The 19,194-nt window shown below is 47.4% G+C and overlaps 1 protein-coding gene across 2 annotated transcripts in view; it reads left to right on the forward strand.

The window, feature by feature from the left end:
• The window catches only part of HSPG2 (heparan sulfate proteoglycan 2), a 948,088-nt gene that overhangs the window by 804,937 nt on the left and 123,957 nt on the right, over window positions 1–19,194 (forward strand). For both annotated transcript variants that reach the window (XM_078642606.1, XM_078642605.1), the window contains 2 exons: window positions 8,461–8,640; window positions 8,801–9,061. In XM_078642606.1, the coding sequence (XP_078498732.1) occupies window positions 8,461–8,640; window positions 8,801–9,061 (441 nt within the window). The remainder of the gene's footprint in view (window positions 1–8,460; window positions 8,641–8,800; window positions 9,062–19,194) is intronic.

Consider the following 19,194-nt stretch of genomic DNA (forward strand, 5'->3'; position numbering starts at 1 on the left):
CACGCGACAGGAGGGAGGACTTCCTAGAAATTGTATCGGAAGGGATGCTGGTTTCCTACCAGGCCATCAGTGCCGCTGCGGACATAGCGCTGTTGGCCGCACATGGCTACTGTCACGGGGTCAACCAGCGCCACCATGCTTGGCTCAGGCTTACGTCACTCAAGCCTGAGGCGCAACAGCGAGTGGCCAATCTGCCGTTTTCCGGTGAAACACTCTTCGGAAAACATGCCGACGACGAAATGGCCCGGATGAAGGCCGAGGCTGAAACCCTGACTGCTGTGGGTCTAGAGAAACACAAGGACAAAAAGCCTTACCGCCAGTTCCAACGGCGGTTCGGCTCGCAGGGGAAAGGTAGAGGACAGTCTTCTGGTCAGCAGCAGCAACAACAGCAGCAGTTCCGAAGACCCTTCCAAAAACGTCAGAGGGGTAGAGGTGGACAGCAGTCCTCTACCGCGACCAAAGGCCCGGCCGGGTCTCGCCCCTGAGCGGTTACTTCCCCTTCATCCGTTACCCCGCTCCGGTGGGGGGAAGCGTTCAATTTTTTCTGCAGAGTGGAGAAAAATTACTCAGGACAAGTGGGTGCTGAATATTGTTTGCAATGGATACAGTCTTCGGTTCATCAGCCCTCCTCCATCGATTCCTCCGGTCAGCTCACAGTATCAGCTGCGCGAGCTCCAGGCGGAGGCCGATATCCTGTTAAGGAAAAGGGCGATAGAAGATGTACCTCTGTCTCAAAGGGGAAAAGGTCTGTACTCCCGGTTCTTTCTGGTCCGCAAGAAGGACAAGAACGAGTTCAGGCCCATTCTGGACTTGCGACGGGCAAACAAGTGGATTCGCAGAGAGAAGTTTTGCATGCTGTCGATGCATCAGATTTATCCTCAGTTGCAACGGGGAGACTGGCTATGTGCCATAGACCTACAGGCTGCATACTTCCATGTGCCCATTGCACACAAACACAGGAAGTTCCTGCGATTTCAAGTCGGCGCCAATCACTATCAGTACACGGTGCTTCCGTTCGGGCTGAAGTCTGCGCCCAGGACGTTCTCGAAGTGCATGGCAGTGGTAGCGGCACACCTGAGGAAGAACAAGGTGTTTGTCTACCCGTACCTGGACGATTGGTTGATCAAGGCCTCCTCCTTCTCGGAAGCTCAAGCACACTTCCAGAAGACGTGTGTTCTGTTGAACAAGCTGGGGTTGCACATCAACATGTCCAAGTCTGTTCCGACTCCGGTCCAGTGCATTCAGTACTTGGGAGCCTCCATCGATACGCTGTCAGCAAGTGTGTCTCCTTCGGAGGAGCGACAATTATCACTCCTTCGGAAGGCTCAGGCACTCATGTCCACTCCATCTACGACAGTAAGGACGGTGTCTTCTCTACTGGGATCGATGGCCTCTTGTATCTTCCTGACGCCACATGCGCGGCTGCACATGAGACCGCTGCAGGAGTGCTTAGAAGATCAGTGGGACCAGAGGAGAGGTTCTTGGGACGACAAAATACGACTGTCTGCATGCTCTTCAGTCTCTGAAGTGGTGGTGTTCAGCGGAGAATCTCCTCAGAGGGGTTCCCTTCCACAAGGACCATTCCCACACAGACTATCGTGACGGATGCTTCTCTCCAGGGATGGGGAGCGCACTCTGGAGACTTACAGATTCAAGGGACGTGGTCCCCAACGGAGTCCACGTACCACATCAATTTCCTGGAACTCAGAGCTGTTCACTTAGCGCTGAAGGCTTTTCACCCGTCCTTCCGGACCAACTCTCTGCTTGTACAGACGGACAATACGACTACGATGTATTACCTCAACAAGCATGGGGGCTCGAGATCCCGCACTCTGTCGCCGGAGGCGCAGGCGATCTGGCACTGGCTTCTGGCCCGAGGACTGTTGATAACCGCCACTCATCTGCCGGGTGTGCAGAATGTTCAGGCAGACGAGCTGAGCAGACTGCTTCAGGAAAACCACGAATGGGTCATAAATGACGAAGTACTAGGAGAAGTCTTCGCAAGGTGGGGGACTCCAGACGTAGATCTGTTCGCCACCGCCGAAAACAGCAAATGCCAAGACTTCGCCTCCAGGTACTACCAGCCAGGGACGCTGGGGAACGCGTTATGGATCAACTGGTCGAACAGCTTTCTGTACGCTTTTCCACCCATTCCCCTGATCCCGACGGTTCTCATCAAGCTGTCCCAATCCAGGGCGAGGATGATTGATTGCCCCGGAATGGCCCAGACAGTGGTGGTTCACGGACCTGCTTCACCGGTCTCTCCTTCCTCACATGAAGCTGCCGTGCAGGCCGGACCTTCTCACGAAGTTCGGGGGGCGAATGGTGCACCCCAACCTCTCGTCTTTGAGTTTGGCGGCATGGCTCCTGAAATAGTGCAATATGGCCATCTGAATCTCCCAGAGGATTGTATGGACATACTGAAGGAGCCTAAGCGACCTTCCACTAGGACTTCTTATGCTTACAAGTGGAAGAGGTTTTGCATCTGGTGCAAGTCTAAGAACTATGACCCTACGACATGCAAGGAGGATGTCATCCTTCCATATCTGCTGCATCTGGCGCAGTCTGGCCTTAATGTCCATTCCATTAAGGTTCATCTGGCTGCTTTGACTGCCTACAGGAAATGCCCTTCGCAGACTTCCTTCTTCCAGATCCCTGTGATCAAAGATTTTCTGGAAGGCTTGAAGAAAGTATTCCCTCCTGTCAGGCTTCCTTCGCCTTCATGGGACTTGAATGTGGTGCTGTCCAGGTTGATGAAGGAGCCTTTTGAACCTATTCATAAGGCTTCGTTGCAGCACCTGTCCTGGAAGGCGGCGTTCCTCGTGGCCATTACATCGGCCCGCAGGGTGAGTGAAATTCAGGCGTTGTGTTGCCAAGAACCTTATACTGTATTTCATGCTGCTAAGGTTGTTATGCGTACTCACCCTAAATTTCTTCCCAAGGTTATTTCTGATTTTCATATCAACCAGACTATAACTTTACCTACGTTCTTTCAGAATCCTTCATCTCCAGCGGAAAGGTCCTTGCATTCCCTGGATGTTAGGAGGGTGCTGAAATTTTATCTGGATAAAACCAAAGATATTCGTAGGTCAGACCAATTGTTCATCAATTATGGATCAGTCAGGACGGGTCTTGCTACCTCTAAACAGTCCATCTCGAGGTGGATTGTGTCCTGCATACAATTGTGTTACCAACAAGCTAATAAGATCTTAGGGGGGAAACCTAAGGCTCATTCCACCAGGGGCAAAGCCGCCACGACGGCTTTGCTTCGTAACGTGCCAATTGCGGAAATCTGCAAGGCGGCCACTTGGAAGTCGGTCCATACCTTTGCTAAGCATTACTGCCTGGACTCTGATGCCAGGGCAGACGCTCAGGTTGGGCAGGCTTCGCTGCGAAATCTGTTCGCACAATAGTGGTGTTATTTCTCGTTTCTCCACCGCCGCTTTGGTGTGGGGATGGGCTTGCCATTCTATTCACTAGATTATGACTATACACAGAGATCCCCTACTACAGAAGGAGTAGTTTCTGTCCTGTAACTCCAGTTCTGTAGTTGGGGTATCTCTGTTATAGTCATAAGCGCCCGCCCTCCTCCCCGGTGGAGAGAGATATTCATGTACGGAATGCTACAGGTCTGGCGTGTTATGCATTCAAAAAGAACTGAAAGTAACTGGGACCTGCAGGGCATTCTGGGATACTACGAAGTTCTGGAAAGTTCTCTTAAAGGCACAGTATCCTGTTCTGAGCCACATAATGGCAGCCTATGGGGCTTGTCTGTCCAGGTTCTTCTCTCTATCATTCCTGAGGGATTTTGCTGTTAGATGTTAGAGCAAGGGAAATCTGTACAGGCTTTGCTGTTTTGTGGATTTTTGTGGTGGAATTTCTAGTTGAAGTACTGGACAGTGTAGCCTTTTTTAGGCTGCATTATCTGTCTTTAAATTCTCTCTTAAGTGTCTGTGCAGTTCTGCATTTTTCGACACTGTAAGAGATTATTTTTGATTGCTCCGGGGTCCACGCACATGGGCGGGACTATTCACTAGATTATGACTATAACAGAGATACCCCTACTACAGAACTGGAGTTACAGGACAGAAACTACTCCTTATGTTCCATGTAGAGTGATTTAAAATAAATAATTGAATCAGTCAGTTACAGGCATATGCTATTGCTACACCAAATTATGCGCACATTCTCTAGCAGTTATATTTTCATCCATTTGAGATTTAAACTATTTTTTTCATCTGCAAATTATGTGGCTAACATGTTGAATTCACAATTATGCAAGAAAGGTTGCAACCACAGAATCACATAAATTCACTGGCTCTCACTATTGTCCATTATCCATTGTTTTGAAAATAAATTAAAGAACATTTTAATTCTAATAAGGGCCCGTTGTTAGCTTCACTTTTATGATATGGCTTTTTCAAGTCAACAAGCCCAAAACAAACATGTAACATGAGAAGGACATAATGGGAAATGTGTGATATGGTGAGAAATTGCCATCTTGGGGTTCTGGTGGCATTGTGGTTTATGTCACCAGAACCCATCAATGGCATTATTGGACCATATAAAAAAGTTACCCATTATGTATCCTTTATGTATTACTTGACATTTCTTTCTTCATGCCTCTGCTGTGTGGGAGGCTTTACATCTCTATCTCTGACTACCATGAGTCTGGACAAGGTCCCTAGAGCTGAAATACCATATAAGTGCTCTAAATGACTCCAAATGTTTGCTTTATTTGAAGTTAGAATGGGTATATAAAGGTTAAGGAAGAAAGAAGTTCTGGAGCAAATCTAACTGCAAGAGATTGTCTCTTGTACATGCATATTTTTTGTAGATTTTTAATGTAGTGATATATTGTCACAAACAGTACATTAGCGCATTCTTGCCCAGATTGAATGTGACATTGTTATTTCAGTTGCATAGTGAATCGGTGTGAGAAAGTGAGTTCCTGTTGCAGTACCCCCCACACTTTTTGCCTGATACCTGATGCGCTTTTCCTAGGTGTGCCCTGGGTCCCTGCCAATCAGGTACCCAGGGCCTGTGTTCCTTCCCTAAAAACGATACTAAAGCCTAAACCCAATTGGCATCTATGGCCACATATCAGCCCCTAGTAAATGGGAGCCTAGGTACCCAGGGTATTGTGACCAGAGAAGACCCCTACTTATTGTGCCACTCTTAGGGGCCCTGTAACTTGACACCCACACACTGCCTTTGCAGGCTGAGTGCAGAACTAAACAAAGAGTCGACATGGCAAACATCCCTGTGTGCCATGCCCACAACCCCACTGCCCTGGCATACATCAGCCACCCCTCTAGCTGGGTGCCCTATGCCAGTGGTGTGGGCACAGGTGCATGAGCCCTGTGCCCCTACAGTACCCAGGGCCATTCCTGGGCGCTGTAAGTACAGTGATGCCAATAAGAGTATATGGTGCTGGGAGGTTGCCATTACGAACTCCACAGCACCATAATGGCTACACTGAACACTGACAAGTTTGATATCAAACTTCTCAGCACATTAAACCCACACTGTGAATTTAATGTAAAGTGCACTACAGAGGGCATCTTAGAGATGCCCCTTGAAACCTAACCTACAATCCACGTCTGGCTGAGTGGCTGCAGAGGCTGCCACACAGCAGACATGTTGCTGGACCCCTGAGTGGAGAGCCCCCCGCTCTCCGGGCCTGCAACAATGCACATCCTGGGCGAGGTGCTAGGTCTCGTCCCCCAGGATGGGCAGGGGGAAGCTTCAGAGGCATACCGCCTCTGTGAGCTTTCCCAGACCATTTGCTGTACCCAGCAACTGGCCCCCACCAGTCCTGACCCCCACTCTGGCCGGAAGACTGGCGGGAAAAACCACGTCAGGAAGGGGGGGTGCCAGCCTGTGCCAACCCCAGCCCTCAGGTGGGGGAGACGAGGTGAAGCACGACCCCGGGCTCCGGCCATCTTGAAGATGAGGAGCCCTGCCCAATCACAGCTAGGTTCCTGCCCCCTTCCCACAGGAAAGGAGCAGGCTAGGGGGTGTACCCACCCCACGACAGGGACCTATTGGTCCCTGTCCTTGCCCTACCTGTAACGCCCCTAAATTCAGTATTTAGGGGCTCCCTGAACCTTCCTTCCTTAGATCCAGATACCGAAACAAGAAAAAAGAACAAGACGACCTGCCGTGCAGCTGCTAAGAAGAGGAAGACACCAACTGATTTGGCCCCAGCCCTACCGGCCTTTCGACCCTCGAACCTGCTCCTGCTAAACCCCGGCGTCTCCAGTGGCCAGCAACCTCAAAAGCCCCGGAGGACCTGACTGCCTTGTGACTCTGACTACCTGGGTCTCCCATGAGCAGTGGTACTGCTCAAAGCAAGTAACAAGCCCTGGCATCAGCCCGGAACCGCGAACCCTGCACACATTGCACCCGCCAAGCCTGGCCTGTGCTGGAGTGAACCAAGACCCTGAAGACATCCACCTGGCAATTCTGACTCGGAATCCAGTGCCCAAGGACCCTCCTCGACGACCCAGACTATGCCTGCAGCCTCAGGACAAAGGACCCCTCTGATCGCGACCAGCAGGGGGTAATATTTCCCGACCTCAAAAGACACCCCTGCACCCGGCGCCCCTTGCCCCCTGTGCCCAACTCATGGGTGCCTACCTATACTCCAAGATCCCAACTTACCCCTCGAAGTGTTGGTCGCACCTGAAGATCCACCGTTCCCGAGCCTGCAGCCTTTGTTCCCTTTTCAAGATCCTCATTGGATAACATTGAGTGCCCGACGGCTTAAAAGCACCCTGCACTCAGCCGCCCGAGTGCCCCTGGCAGTGCAACCTGTACCCTATTCTACTTCCCCATTTGCCCTGAGCAAGTGACCAGGAGCCCAGCTCCCACAGCCGCGTGGCCTGCTAGCCAGCAGCCACCAACCGAAGGCCCCCTGCCTCTCATTGGATAACATTGGGCCTAACTACCTCTGCACCCGGCCGCCCCTGTGCCACTGGGGGTGTACTAACTGTACCTACCTGACCCTGGGGGACCCCTGAGTCTATGCCCAGAACCTTAACTTCACCAGTCGAGTACTCACCTGAAAACTGATGATTCACTTTCCTGCCATTGGATAACATTGACTGGTTTGACTCGAAAAATCTTCTGTGTGAAATTTTGAAACTTTAAAATATTCATTTAAAATCAGCCGAATAAGGAATTTCAAATTACTCACCTGTGATCAGGAGAGAAGCCAGTACTGTACCTTGTAGCCCAGTACTGAACCACAAAAGTAATCACAACCGTGTTTGCTAGTAATCTAAATTTCTGCCATAGGAAACCATTGACTGTTTTTCTGTGAAATTTCTTGTGTGAAGTTTTGTAATGTTAGAATATTCATCTAAAATAAGCCAAATATCGAAATCCGGAGTACACATCTGTAATCAGGAGAGAACCCAGTGCTGTACATTTTAGCCCAGTACTGAACCGCAAAAGTTATCACAACCGTGGTTACTAGTAATCTAAATTTCGTCCATAGGAAACCATTGACTGTTTTTCGGTGAAATTTCTTCTGTCTACTTTTGAAAATTACAAATATTCCTTAAAAATCGTACCTACTACTGAAACGTAATTGCTGACCTGTTTTAAGTAGAGACCCCAGTGCTGGACTTAGGAGCCCAGTCCTGGATTACCAAAGTAACGAGAACGTACTTTAACTGCAACTTGATTTTCCTCCCATTGGATAACATTGCCAGATTTTCATTGAAAAGTTTCTTAGTGTGAACTTTTAAATAGCTTTATATTTCGTAAAAATCATAGCAATAGCCAAATCGTTTGTGCTAAACTGTTTCTAGCTTAGACCCCAAGACTGACTCTATGATCCAGTCCTGGGACTGCAAAAGTAATCGATAAAGTAGCTAGCTGCATTTATGTAGAAAACCCATTGAGCTCAATGTTAAATTGTGTTTAGAATTGTGTTGCCTACTGCAACCATTGTACCATTGTGTTTACAAAGTTTATTGCTTCTTTGCAAAGTAATTCTATGAGAGTACTCATATTGAGAAAAGTACATTTGTATACCTGTTGGTTCTAAAAATAAAACAACTATATCTTTTGATATAATAACAATTGGCCTAGAGTTCAGTCCTTGAGTGTGTGAAACCTTTTGCTGACTGAGTGTGTACAACAAATGCTTTGCACTGTCCTCTGGTACTGCCTTACTGCTCGACCAAGCTACCACTTTAGAGAGTAAGGTCACACCTGGCTTTAACCTCGGTTATACCTCTGGGGTTTGTGCACTCTATACACGCTATACCTTATTCTGGTCCAGTATATATAGAGCCACTTTCTCACAATTGGTATAAAAAGGAAACTCCAAATGAAGTTCTTTGGGTTTGGAAGAGCCTAGGGGTTTTAGTGCATGTTGGGGTTGAAAGTTGATTGAGTGCATGATTGAAATGTGCTGAGACATAACTGTTGGTTGTCTGTTTCCAGGGAACCCAACTCCAACCATCACATGGTCCAAACTGCGCGCACCCTTACCATGGCAGCACAAGGTGGTCAATAATACCCTTGTCATTCCCAGAGTGGCCCAGCAGGACTCTGGCCAGTACATCTGCAATGCTTCCAGTCCGGCCGGTTACTCTGAGGCTTTCATCGCCTTGGATGTGGAGAGTATGTCACCTTCATTACTAGAACATTTTTCACTAATTGTTTTTAACCATCTTCTCCACCTTTAAGTTTCACATCTAACATTCTGAGACCTGTATCTATGTGAAGTTGCTTCACCAGGTGAAATCTATTATCTTAAATTGTCTTTTGTGTTCCCTGTTAGCGCCCCCTTATGCAACCAGCCTGCCCGATGACGTGTCTCTGCGTTTAGGAGATATGATCCAGTTGCAGTGCCTAGCCCATGGGACACCGCCACTTCGCTTTCAATGGGCCAAAGTCAATGGCACCCTTTCTGAGAAAGCTACCGTCCAGGATGGTGTACTGCATATCAATGTGGCCACCGCAGAAGATGCTGGCATGTACCGTTGCCATGTGACCAACAAAGTGGGCACAGCAGAGGCATTTGCCCGTGTCAACTTACAGAGTAAGTGATTGATATTTTCATTATGGTAATAATTTTGAAAAAGTTTAGTGGGTGGGCATGTGTGACCTGAAAAAATTATATTATTTACAAGTGTGCAAATAATTGTGCTTATATATCAGAAGACTTGCACCCTTCTTTTATTCAAGTATGAAGTGGTCTATTATGATGAACATGGTGATAGACCCTCAATTTTCAATCTGTTACCAGCGCCCCATGCCATAGTTCATCTTTCAGTGATGATGCATTTTATTTTGTTTCCTCTTGTACGATACCAGAGCCGCACAGACCACCGTTCCTTCCACACTCCCATTGTCCTGTTCAAAACAGGGACCGCACCAGAGAAGTACTGAATGAGGCCTTTTTCACATCCCTCTTGACATGGAGAGCACTGCTTTTGCTACATTCTCATTCAAACTTCTTTAATACTCTGCCTTCATTTGTTAATTTTTTATGTTTAGTCCTGCTCTTTGTTTCTGGAATGTGTGAATTTATTTCACATAATACCATTTTCTCCATGCACCCACTTTATTGAGTTGGCTGAGGTTAACATTTTCTTTGCATCTAGACTCATGAGTTAAATGTTGAAAAAGGTACTATAATAATGCTGTGATTTCATAGCGCCTAAAACGTGTTTAGAAATGTTCAAAAAGTACCATGCTGCTTAAAGGAGGTCACTGCCGGCATGACCTGCTCATGCCACCTTTCTGAAGAAATTCATCAGAGGTGAGTCTAATGCTACTCTCCAATGTTTTACCATTTATCACTAGTAAGATCAGAGTAGCCTACTTACTCCTAAAGATCTTCATTCTGGCAGAGTTATCTCAATAATTGAATATTCTCTGTCTCAAGGCCCCTGAATACTTAATACAGAAGTAGAATACAATGACCTGCGCCCTGATGCTCCTGATGATGATGTATCAACAATGACCGATCTCATCAAAGTGTAGGGCGTGGGTTTAGGAAGCAGACACTAAGGAATAGATTGGGTTCACAAGAGATGATCAGCCTTCAGAAATAGTTTTTATTGGAAGCTTTTCAAACTGTCATTGTTTTAGTAAATATATGCACGTCTATCTGAAATTAATCACATTGACATCCGGATGAGTACTGCTCCTTGGATTAATTTAGATTTGAAGTGCAGAAGGAGGTGCTAAGGAAATTGGGATGGTTGAACTGACTCCTGCAATTACTACAAGATCCCATGAGATCCCACTAGTCAGAGCTAACTCTGGGCACTGTTTGAATCACCTTGCACCCTTCCTCAGAAGTGTGGTAGACCACAGTTTAGTCTGCCAAACCCCTAATTTCGGTCATGATTGATCCCAACCAGAAGCGCTGCCATGTGGTGTGGCATAGAGTGAAGAGTCCTTGGTAATGAAATGTGCGGAAACTGCAAACGGGTCTCTGGCTAGGGCCTGACATTTGGTATATACTATTTTGTGGTGCTAGCTGAATTGTTTTATTTATTGCGGTTATACTTCCAAAACACAAACATTTGAAGACTGTTCAAGTGCATTACTAGAGGCTCTCCGCTCTCAATGTTCATTGGCATCAGAAGTAAAACAATAAGATATTAACTGGAAATAGAGCTCCATTTATTATGGTAACCAGTTGCTTCCATGTTACAGTACAGTACTTTTTCATAGTGTGCTTTCCTGCTAAAATATTTTTGGGTGCGTTTGGCCTATTTGTTTTATTGAAGAGATTAAAGACTTCACCTCTCAGAATGCACTGATTTGTTACCTGGTTGTCATGGACTAAAAAGGTGGTGTCTAATAGCATATTCCTTTGATCACCGGTATCTCAAGGCATTTTGGCTGTTTGTGGTTAGCTCATGTTAACTTTACATGCAGTTGTGGTGGCCTTGTTTACGAGGTGTAACTCTGCCAAGGGGTGGGGACCAGCCACTCTGTGTTGGATCTTTCATAGATTCATATGCTTGATCATCCCAGTCGACCTGAGAGTGCCACAGTAACATTACAATAGCAGTACCTCAGGGACTCCCGCAGAAGTGTGCGGCGAAGCAGAGACGCCGTGGCCTGAAGGAGGTGCCCCAGAGGAGCCACACCCCAACAGCACCACATCCTCCAAGCACCGGCTGCTCCGCGGAGGGCCTTGCGCGAGGCGAGGGGTCCGCCGACGCCTCAGGAGGGGAAGGAGGAGGAGACGCCAGCGAGGCCTGCAAAGCCGCCGGGTATGTCTCCATTTGGACTCTCAACGCCCCAACACCGGGAAACGGTGGATAGGACGACATGCGGGGCTCCATCACCCGCGGAGAGTCCACGACCCCAGCGGGCCGGAAACCAGCCCCCGAGGACAAACTGTGACACTTACCCACCGGGGAGCGACGCTCAGGTGACATCGGAGAAGGGCGAGGACGACGACCACGGCCGTACCTGAAGCCGTCCGCCGAAGCAGACCGAGGGGAGGACATCGACCTGGAGAGACGTGCCGAGAGAAGTTTCATGCGGCGCTTCTGCCGCGACTTCAGTTTCAACTGTTGACAGGCCTCAGTCAGTGGTGCCGTGATCTTCCCCCAAACACCACATACAAATGAGGTGCGGGTCCATTGCCGACATAAGACGCCCACAAAACGTACAAGTTTTGAAGCCTGAAGACATTCGCACACTGTTCCACCAAAAGAATTGGAGAAAAAAAGGCCCGAAACAGGCCCGTAGCAAAGACCAGATCCGCGTTCCATGCGGAAAAGGAAAAAACTGACATAGGCGCGCTGGGGCGGGTGTTATGTGACCTCGCTGACGTCACCTGTGCGGACGACGCCTGGGCGGAGTCTCGTGATGTCGTCCCGCCCCCGGCGCGCAGTGATGCTGTGGCAAAAAAGTTTACAGATCCAGTCTCAAGCCTGGGGATATTCTAGGTGAAGGAATCTGTGGCTAGAATCGTCTCTACCAGATACATCGTTACTGAAGGTAAGTAACTCGTACGACAGAACCAGACCTGGCATAAATGCCTAAACCAGCCTTCCTCCCTTCACTCCTTGCGCAATCTCTTACAATCCATTCACCCATTCTCTCTTTCTCCTTCTATCTCCCTCCCTTGTTGATTGCTCCCTTCTCTCTCTCTTAAAATCTCCTTGTGCCTGCTTCAGTTACCTAAGGAAACTGGGGAACGTGAGAGAGGCACCAGAAGAAACCTGGGCTTTCAAAACCAGTCTGCAGTGGCTCTAGCCCACCCAAGAAATACCCTTTGGAATAAAAGGTCTGGCTGGCTCAAGGAATTAAACTGAAGATCATACCCTAAGAGGCCATCATACTTTAAAATTCTACTACTCGTCGTATATGAAGGGAGTCCCCTTGGGCTCCAATCTAATTGCCTGAGATAAGATATTCTTTCACATTTTTTCACATTTAAAAGGCATCTGTTACAAGGGATTTCAGAAGCCTTTCTTGTTACAATCGTTCAGAATACCAGCTACTGCTTAGACGAGCCATTTTAGACTTTGTGGCAAAAAGAGGTTATATTCTGATTGCACTCATAAGGACTGTATCGGATAGAAACTTCTGCCACATATTCCTTACCTTAGAATGATCCCCAGGTCAAACTGGATTTGTAAACATTTCGAGCAGTTAGAGGTAACTGCTAGGTGACGTTGTTTGGCTCCGCAGTGGCATCTATGCTAGAAGTTAAGAGCGCAGTACCGCCCGAGGTGCCACCCAGCACACGGATAACCACTGGCTGGCACAGAAAGAAAAAATGGATATCTGGAGAGAGCTACCTCCAGTCAATTTCTTCTGACTTTTTTTCAATGTTTTGTCAAGCCATTTTTTCAAGACTTTGTCTCCCAGTGTAAAATACAAAGAGGAAAGGATACCTGCCAAACAGATTCAATATAGGCCTCACATGGAGGTCCTTTGATACATTTACAACCCCACGAACCAAAATTGATCAGAACATAACAAATATATAAAGATTTTATTCCATAAAAAAGATGTTTTCATTACACAAATATCAAACCACATGGGGCTTTTTTTGTTTTTTAAACGGACCATTTACAAATACAGTCCCACATACCAAGCTCATACAAAACTCTCATACCATCATACGTACCACATTTCATACACTTCATACCACAGCCAGGCAACAAGTACTCAAGTACATAACAGCCATGGGCTGATCTAGTGATAATAGATGGAAAACAGTCATCGGGGAGATGGAAAAGAGATCAGTCAGATTATCCCCAGATGAGAAAACGCCAGTGCGCGTTTCGGTGTGGGGCCCCGGACGGGGCTACACCTTCATCAGGGTGGTGGGACTAACAACCTGTAGAAAAGATATATACATTTCAGAAAACATCCAACATTGAATGATCCATTAAATAGAGAAACATAGCTGTTCGGGGGGGTTAGAGAACGAAAGTAATCTAATATTTAAAAAGTAGTAGAGGTCTGGGACACACTGCAATTTTACACACTAGGACAACCAGAATAGATTTACATCAAATGAAATGATGATGTACATTAAATCAGTGATGGTGAAGAGGAAGGGAAACAAATAAATGCTAATTTTCAGAGATTACACGTGTAAGGTGAAAACAATAGTAAGTAAGGACTTGAATTAAAGAAAAATTGAAGGCTCAAAACGGAAAAGCACATAGGGTACCCAAGACAATTGTGAGGTGGTAACATACAAAGGATAATGTGTACAATTAAATTCAATACCCAACGTGATTTGAGCATGCATAAAGGAGACTGTAGATCTCATAATGGTCCATACCAATCATCAATGTAGGCACACCAAATTTCAAGAGGAATCAAACAGTAAAGGGGTCCTCAAGGAAAAGCTTCAAAATACACTCTGGGAAACAAAGGTAGTGGCATATACATAGCTGCTTCTCACTAATACAGCATTGGGGCACTCAGAGAAGAACCCCCAGAACAGTGCCTAAAAGGAGAATTTTAGTAATGGGGGGAACCTACCATAGTTGGTCAATGCCATTTTTATAGGCAGCACCCATAATGAACCCTGTCCAGTGACGCCAAATCGGAAGGATGGAAATAAGGTACGCAGATAGTTCCGGAGGCACTCTCCTCAGATAGCTAAAAAATGGTTGAAAACGTATAGGTCAGCGTATAACAGTAGACACTAGGACACACAATTGCACCCTAAGCTAAGGGACACGTTCTGGGGAGAAATGCAAAGGATGACGAAAACTGAACCAATAAACCTCCATGCATTCAGAAGATAAGGTTAAGCGCCCTGGGATAAAGCAAATCGGTTTAACCCCTTCCACACTCATGACGAGCTGGGCTCGTCATGAAGTAGCCTCCTCACACGCTCATGACGAGCCCAGCTCGTCATCTTGTGTGGGATTTCAGATTTCTCAGCACAGCAGGGGAATATGCTGAGCAGCCATGGGGTTAAAGGGAGTTTCATATATAGAGGGGCCAGGAAATATGAGGCCTGCTTCAGGGGTATAGATGGTTATTCTCGCAATGTATTAAAAATGCACCCAATACAGGAGCAAGGGGAAAGAGCACCATAAGTGAATATCAAGTGCATAGTAAATAATACACGTAACCGTGATAGCGCAGGACCGCTGGTGAATAAAGCAAACAAAGTAGTTTTTTAACAGAAAAGAAAGGGCCCCACAGGTTTATTAAGGAGCTATCTAAGGAGTGCGGGGAACTAGCGGAAAATCCCTCAAAAAGTTACAACGGCAAGCCGTTACGGGGATACCACCATAGGTCTGCTTTCCCGCCCAACCCAACAAACACCCGACTCACCCGAGGGAAGAATGGATGCACACAATGAGAGTTTTCCAGTCGGCAGGGGAGGGTTCTGGCGGTTCCCGCAATCCACAGAGTCAGAATGGGGGAGATCCGTCAGAATGGGGGAGATCTGGTGCTTGGATTTAAGGGTCACGAGAAGACGCATCAACGCGTCAGAGAACACCAAATTGTCAAACATGGTGGAGGGACTAAAAAACCACTACGGGGAGGACATTGGTCGATTTCAGCGGCCATCTTATAGCATACAGTTCGTCCAGAGTGCAAAGAATAGATCTAAAACTTTGGTTGCTCAAGAGTCTAAACCACCGGAGAGTCCCGCAAAATGATAAAGGAAACACATATAAGTCGCAAAGACTCTCAAAATAGTAAAATGCACTGCCAATCCCACATACGGGCATTAGCTGGATAGATTAAACTACAACAGAAGATAAAGCATGCAGATAAGTACGTCACAGAACGAGAAAGGAAGTTCCTGCGCCGGCCCATAGCAATCAAAACCAGGTTCAATCAAGAGTTTCAAAGTGCTCAAACATCTGACACAATTATTGCCCTTGACAGCAATTTACAGTTAGACACAAGTCAGGCTCAATCAGAGGTTTCAGAGTGCTCAAACTACGGACACAGTTAAGGCCCTAAGTGAGCATTTTAAAGATAAATCTGGCCTCCAAGGGCCTAAATGAACCAGCCAAGAGTTTCAAGGGGAACTCAAGGACAACACAACCCCCAGCCGGGGGAGGTCAGTTACAAGATGGCATTCGCCCAAGGGCATTCTTCATTGAGGCCCCTTTCCACCGCATTTAGAAGATAGATCCAAAAGACCTCCCTTTTCTTACATATGGCCATGGAGTCAAGGCCAGGGGGTGTCTGGATTTTCTCCAAGACAGACCACTTAAGGTCATTGTCAGAGTGGTTGATTGTTGCCAATGGGGGCACAGGATTTGTTAGTCCGTATGTTAGATGTATGCTCCCCTATCCTAAGGCGGACCTCCCGTCCAGTTTCGCCAATGTATGGGAGGTCACACGGACACATAATAATGTAAACCACATTAGACGTGCGACAATTAGTCATTTTGGTAAGGGAGATAGTGCGGGCAGGGGTAATGATGGTGTCCCTAATTATGGCATTAGGACAGGCCTGACAATTGCCACATCAGTGGTTGCCCCTGATAGGGCCCAGACCATGGATAGATGTACGAGATAGATTCTGGGGTTCCTGAAGCTTTCCTCTGACAAGGTGATTCTTCAAATTCTTGTTCCTCCTAAATGCAAAAATAGGTTTAGGCATGTGTTCTTTGTCGTTACCCAGATTGAGAAGATGCCAACACGAGTTGATGGCTTGTCTCCGTTTGTTGTTTAGGTTGGAATGTCTGGTCACACAAACTACTTTATCCAAGGATTCTCTGTTCTTGGGTTCAAACATGGACTCTCGGTTAAAATATCTGGCCCGTTTGAAAGATTCTTTAATGAGTTTGTGTGGGTAGCCACGATATCTCAGCTTCTCTTTGAGGATATCTGCTTGATGGAGGAAATCCTTGATATCTGAGCAATTTCTCCGAATACGGAGAAGTTCACTGAACTGGATACTATCCCTCTGACAGCGAGGGTGGAAGCTGCCATACTGCAGTAAAGTGTTCCTAGCAGTCGGTTTTGTAAATAGGGATAAATAAATGTCACTATTCCGATGTTCAATCCAAATATCAAGGAATTCAATCCTTCAATTACTCGTATGAGCAGTGAACCTCAGGTTGTTATCCGCAGCATTGATCCACAGAATGAACTCATTAAGTGAGTCATGATCCCCCTTCCATATAAAAAAGATGTCATCAATGAACCGGGACCAGACCCGGACATTTTCATGGAATTCTTTTCTCCCAGTGTGACAAAAATGTCCCCCCAAAAAACTGTGGGGTTTAAGCTCTGTGGTTCTTGTCACAGACCGATGTCTGTGACAGACCCTCATTTGGTTTGCCTTTGGTTCATGGAGTTTGACCACTACAACAAGACTTTTGAGGACTTCCATACCATGTCCCCCCTGTGCGGAAGAAGCTCTCCTTGAAGCTCCTTGTCACCCGATGCTGGTCACCTCCACGACGTTCCAGGTGCTGGTTGTGAGGAAGGTCTCTGGCTTGTTCGGAGAGTCATTCTACACATTAGTCATCGCACTCCCAGAAGTCTGCTAAGTCCCACAAAAAGTCTAAGTTGAAGTGCTCTTTGACGTCACTGTGCCGGTCAAAATCTTCAGATGAGGCATGGAAACAAAATCACTCTAGGCCCTGCTCCCACATGGAGCCTGTCTGTTTACTCGGCGCCTCAGTGAAGTTCCTGGAGCTGGGGTGGCCCCCACCCAACTCTGAGAATATTATGAGGCCATGCAGCTAATTTTTCGGATGGCCGACCCGTCTGGAGCGCCTTTGAGCCCCATGGTTTCAACTGGTGCCCCCACTGGATTTTTGCTGGCGGGTTCGCCCTCAGCAATAGTTGGGCCTGTTGGATCCAATTCTGGATCTAGGACGACTTCGGCCGTGATCTTCCCTTTAGCCCATTCCAGCGAGTTCATTCCTGGCACCACTGACCCCATAATCATACCCTACACCAATGCATATCTGGATTGGTGCCATCCGAGTCCGAATCAGTGCCTTCTATCTTCGAGTGGTCTGGAGAGGAGTATGATTAAGGAGGTTCTGAGGATCCTTATGGTAACCATACCCGCATTCTTGATGAGGTCGAGGATAAATGGTATGAGGAACTGGTGTATGCCAGTGGTCCGGACACCTTCCCAGACACTGGCCTGGTCTCCTTCTAGTGTGGCTAGGGAGGAAGTTGCTTAATTTGCTATGGTGGTGAGAACGTTGGCTGAGGTCCAGGACCTTACACTGCCCTCGGTGGCAGTCAAGACTAATGTCTTGACAGAGGTGCTTCAACCAGGAGTCACCCCCTCAGAACTCCTTTCCCTTTTAACAAAGTCCTCTCTAATGTCCTGCTCAAGGTCCCTGGGTTAACCCCTGTACAGGCACCCTCTGCAGAAGACAATTGCCTGCTGACATGCCCCGCTCCCCAGCTTTCCTCACACTACATCCCATACCAGAGTCTGGTTGTCCAGACCTCCACATCCAGAGTCATCCAGAGTGTGTTCCCTACCACTCCACTGGATAGGGAATCCAATGGATGGACACTTTTGGCAAGAGGATGTTCTCTTCTGCCGACCTTGAACTGTGGTCAGTGAGAACCACATGCCTTTTGGACTGATACACCCACACAGTTTATTTGGTTGCGTATGTGCTGCCCATGGTCTCAGAGGAAGTTGAAGTTGAAAGAGTTTTATAGAGCGCTCGACTACCAAGCGGTTTCTTGGCGCTATAGAAAGAAACTGGGAGCTGAGGAAGAAAGGGGGGCGGGCTAAGATGAATATGCTAGGGAAAAGAGGTGGGTTTTTAAGGCTGCGCGAAAGTCTATTTAGGAGGGAATGGATCTAATCCCAAAAAGAAGTGCATTCCAAAAGGAGGGGGCAAGAGTGGAAAATCTGGAGCCACCAGATTTCTTCTTTCGAAAGCGAGGAACGTTGAGGAGGAGCTTGGAGGATGAGCGAAGACTTCTGCCAGGAACGTATGAGTTGATCATAGATCTAACGAAGGCGGGGGCAGTGCCGGCTAAGGACATAAAGGTGAGGCAGCCCATCTTGAAGAGCGAACGTTCCCTCATGGGGAGCCAATGGAGAGTCTTCAGCAGAGGGGTGATGTGACTTGATTTGGGAAGCCTGTAAATAAGGCGACCTGCCTGATTCTGGATAAGCTGCAAGCGGCGATGTTCGTGGGGTGGAATGCCAGCATACAGCGCATTGCCGTAGTCCAGGCGGGATAAGATCATTGCCATGACAATAAGTTTGAGAGCCTCAACAGAGAAATACCGCAAGATTTTGCGAATGGTTCTGAGGTATAGGAAGCAAGAGGAGACCACCGAGCTGATCTGGGGCCGCATAGAGAGATCTTGGCTAATTTTAATGCCAAGAGTTTTAACAGAGGCAGAGGGAGACGGAAGAGAACCAAAAATGGGGGGCCAAAAAACAGAGGACCAGGGATTAGAGGGACCACCGATAAGAACTAACTCCGTCTTTTCAGGATTCAACTTCAGTTGGTTTAGGTTCATCCAGTTATAGATGAAAGTGAGGGTGGAACGAACTATAGAAATTGAGTCAGGAGAAGAAGAGAGGTTGAAAATGAGCTGGAGGTCATCGGCGTAGTTAAACGCCGTGACCTCCAAAGCAACAATAAGGGGATGTATGTAGAGGTTAAACAGAAGAGGGGATATAGATGAGCCCTGGGGTACCCCACAGGAGACAGAACGGGAGGGTGCAAGAAACCCCTCCAGCCTGACAGCCTGCGTACG

Source organism: Lissotriton helveticus, chromosome 5_1 (assembly GCF_964261635.1).
Source record: "Lissotriton helveticus chromosome 5_1, aLisHel1.1, whole genome shotgun sequence".
In the NCBI taxonomy this organism is placed as follows: Eukaryota; Metazoa; Chordata; class Amphibia; order Caudata; family Salamandridae; genus Lissotriton; species Lissotriton helveticus.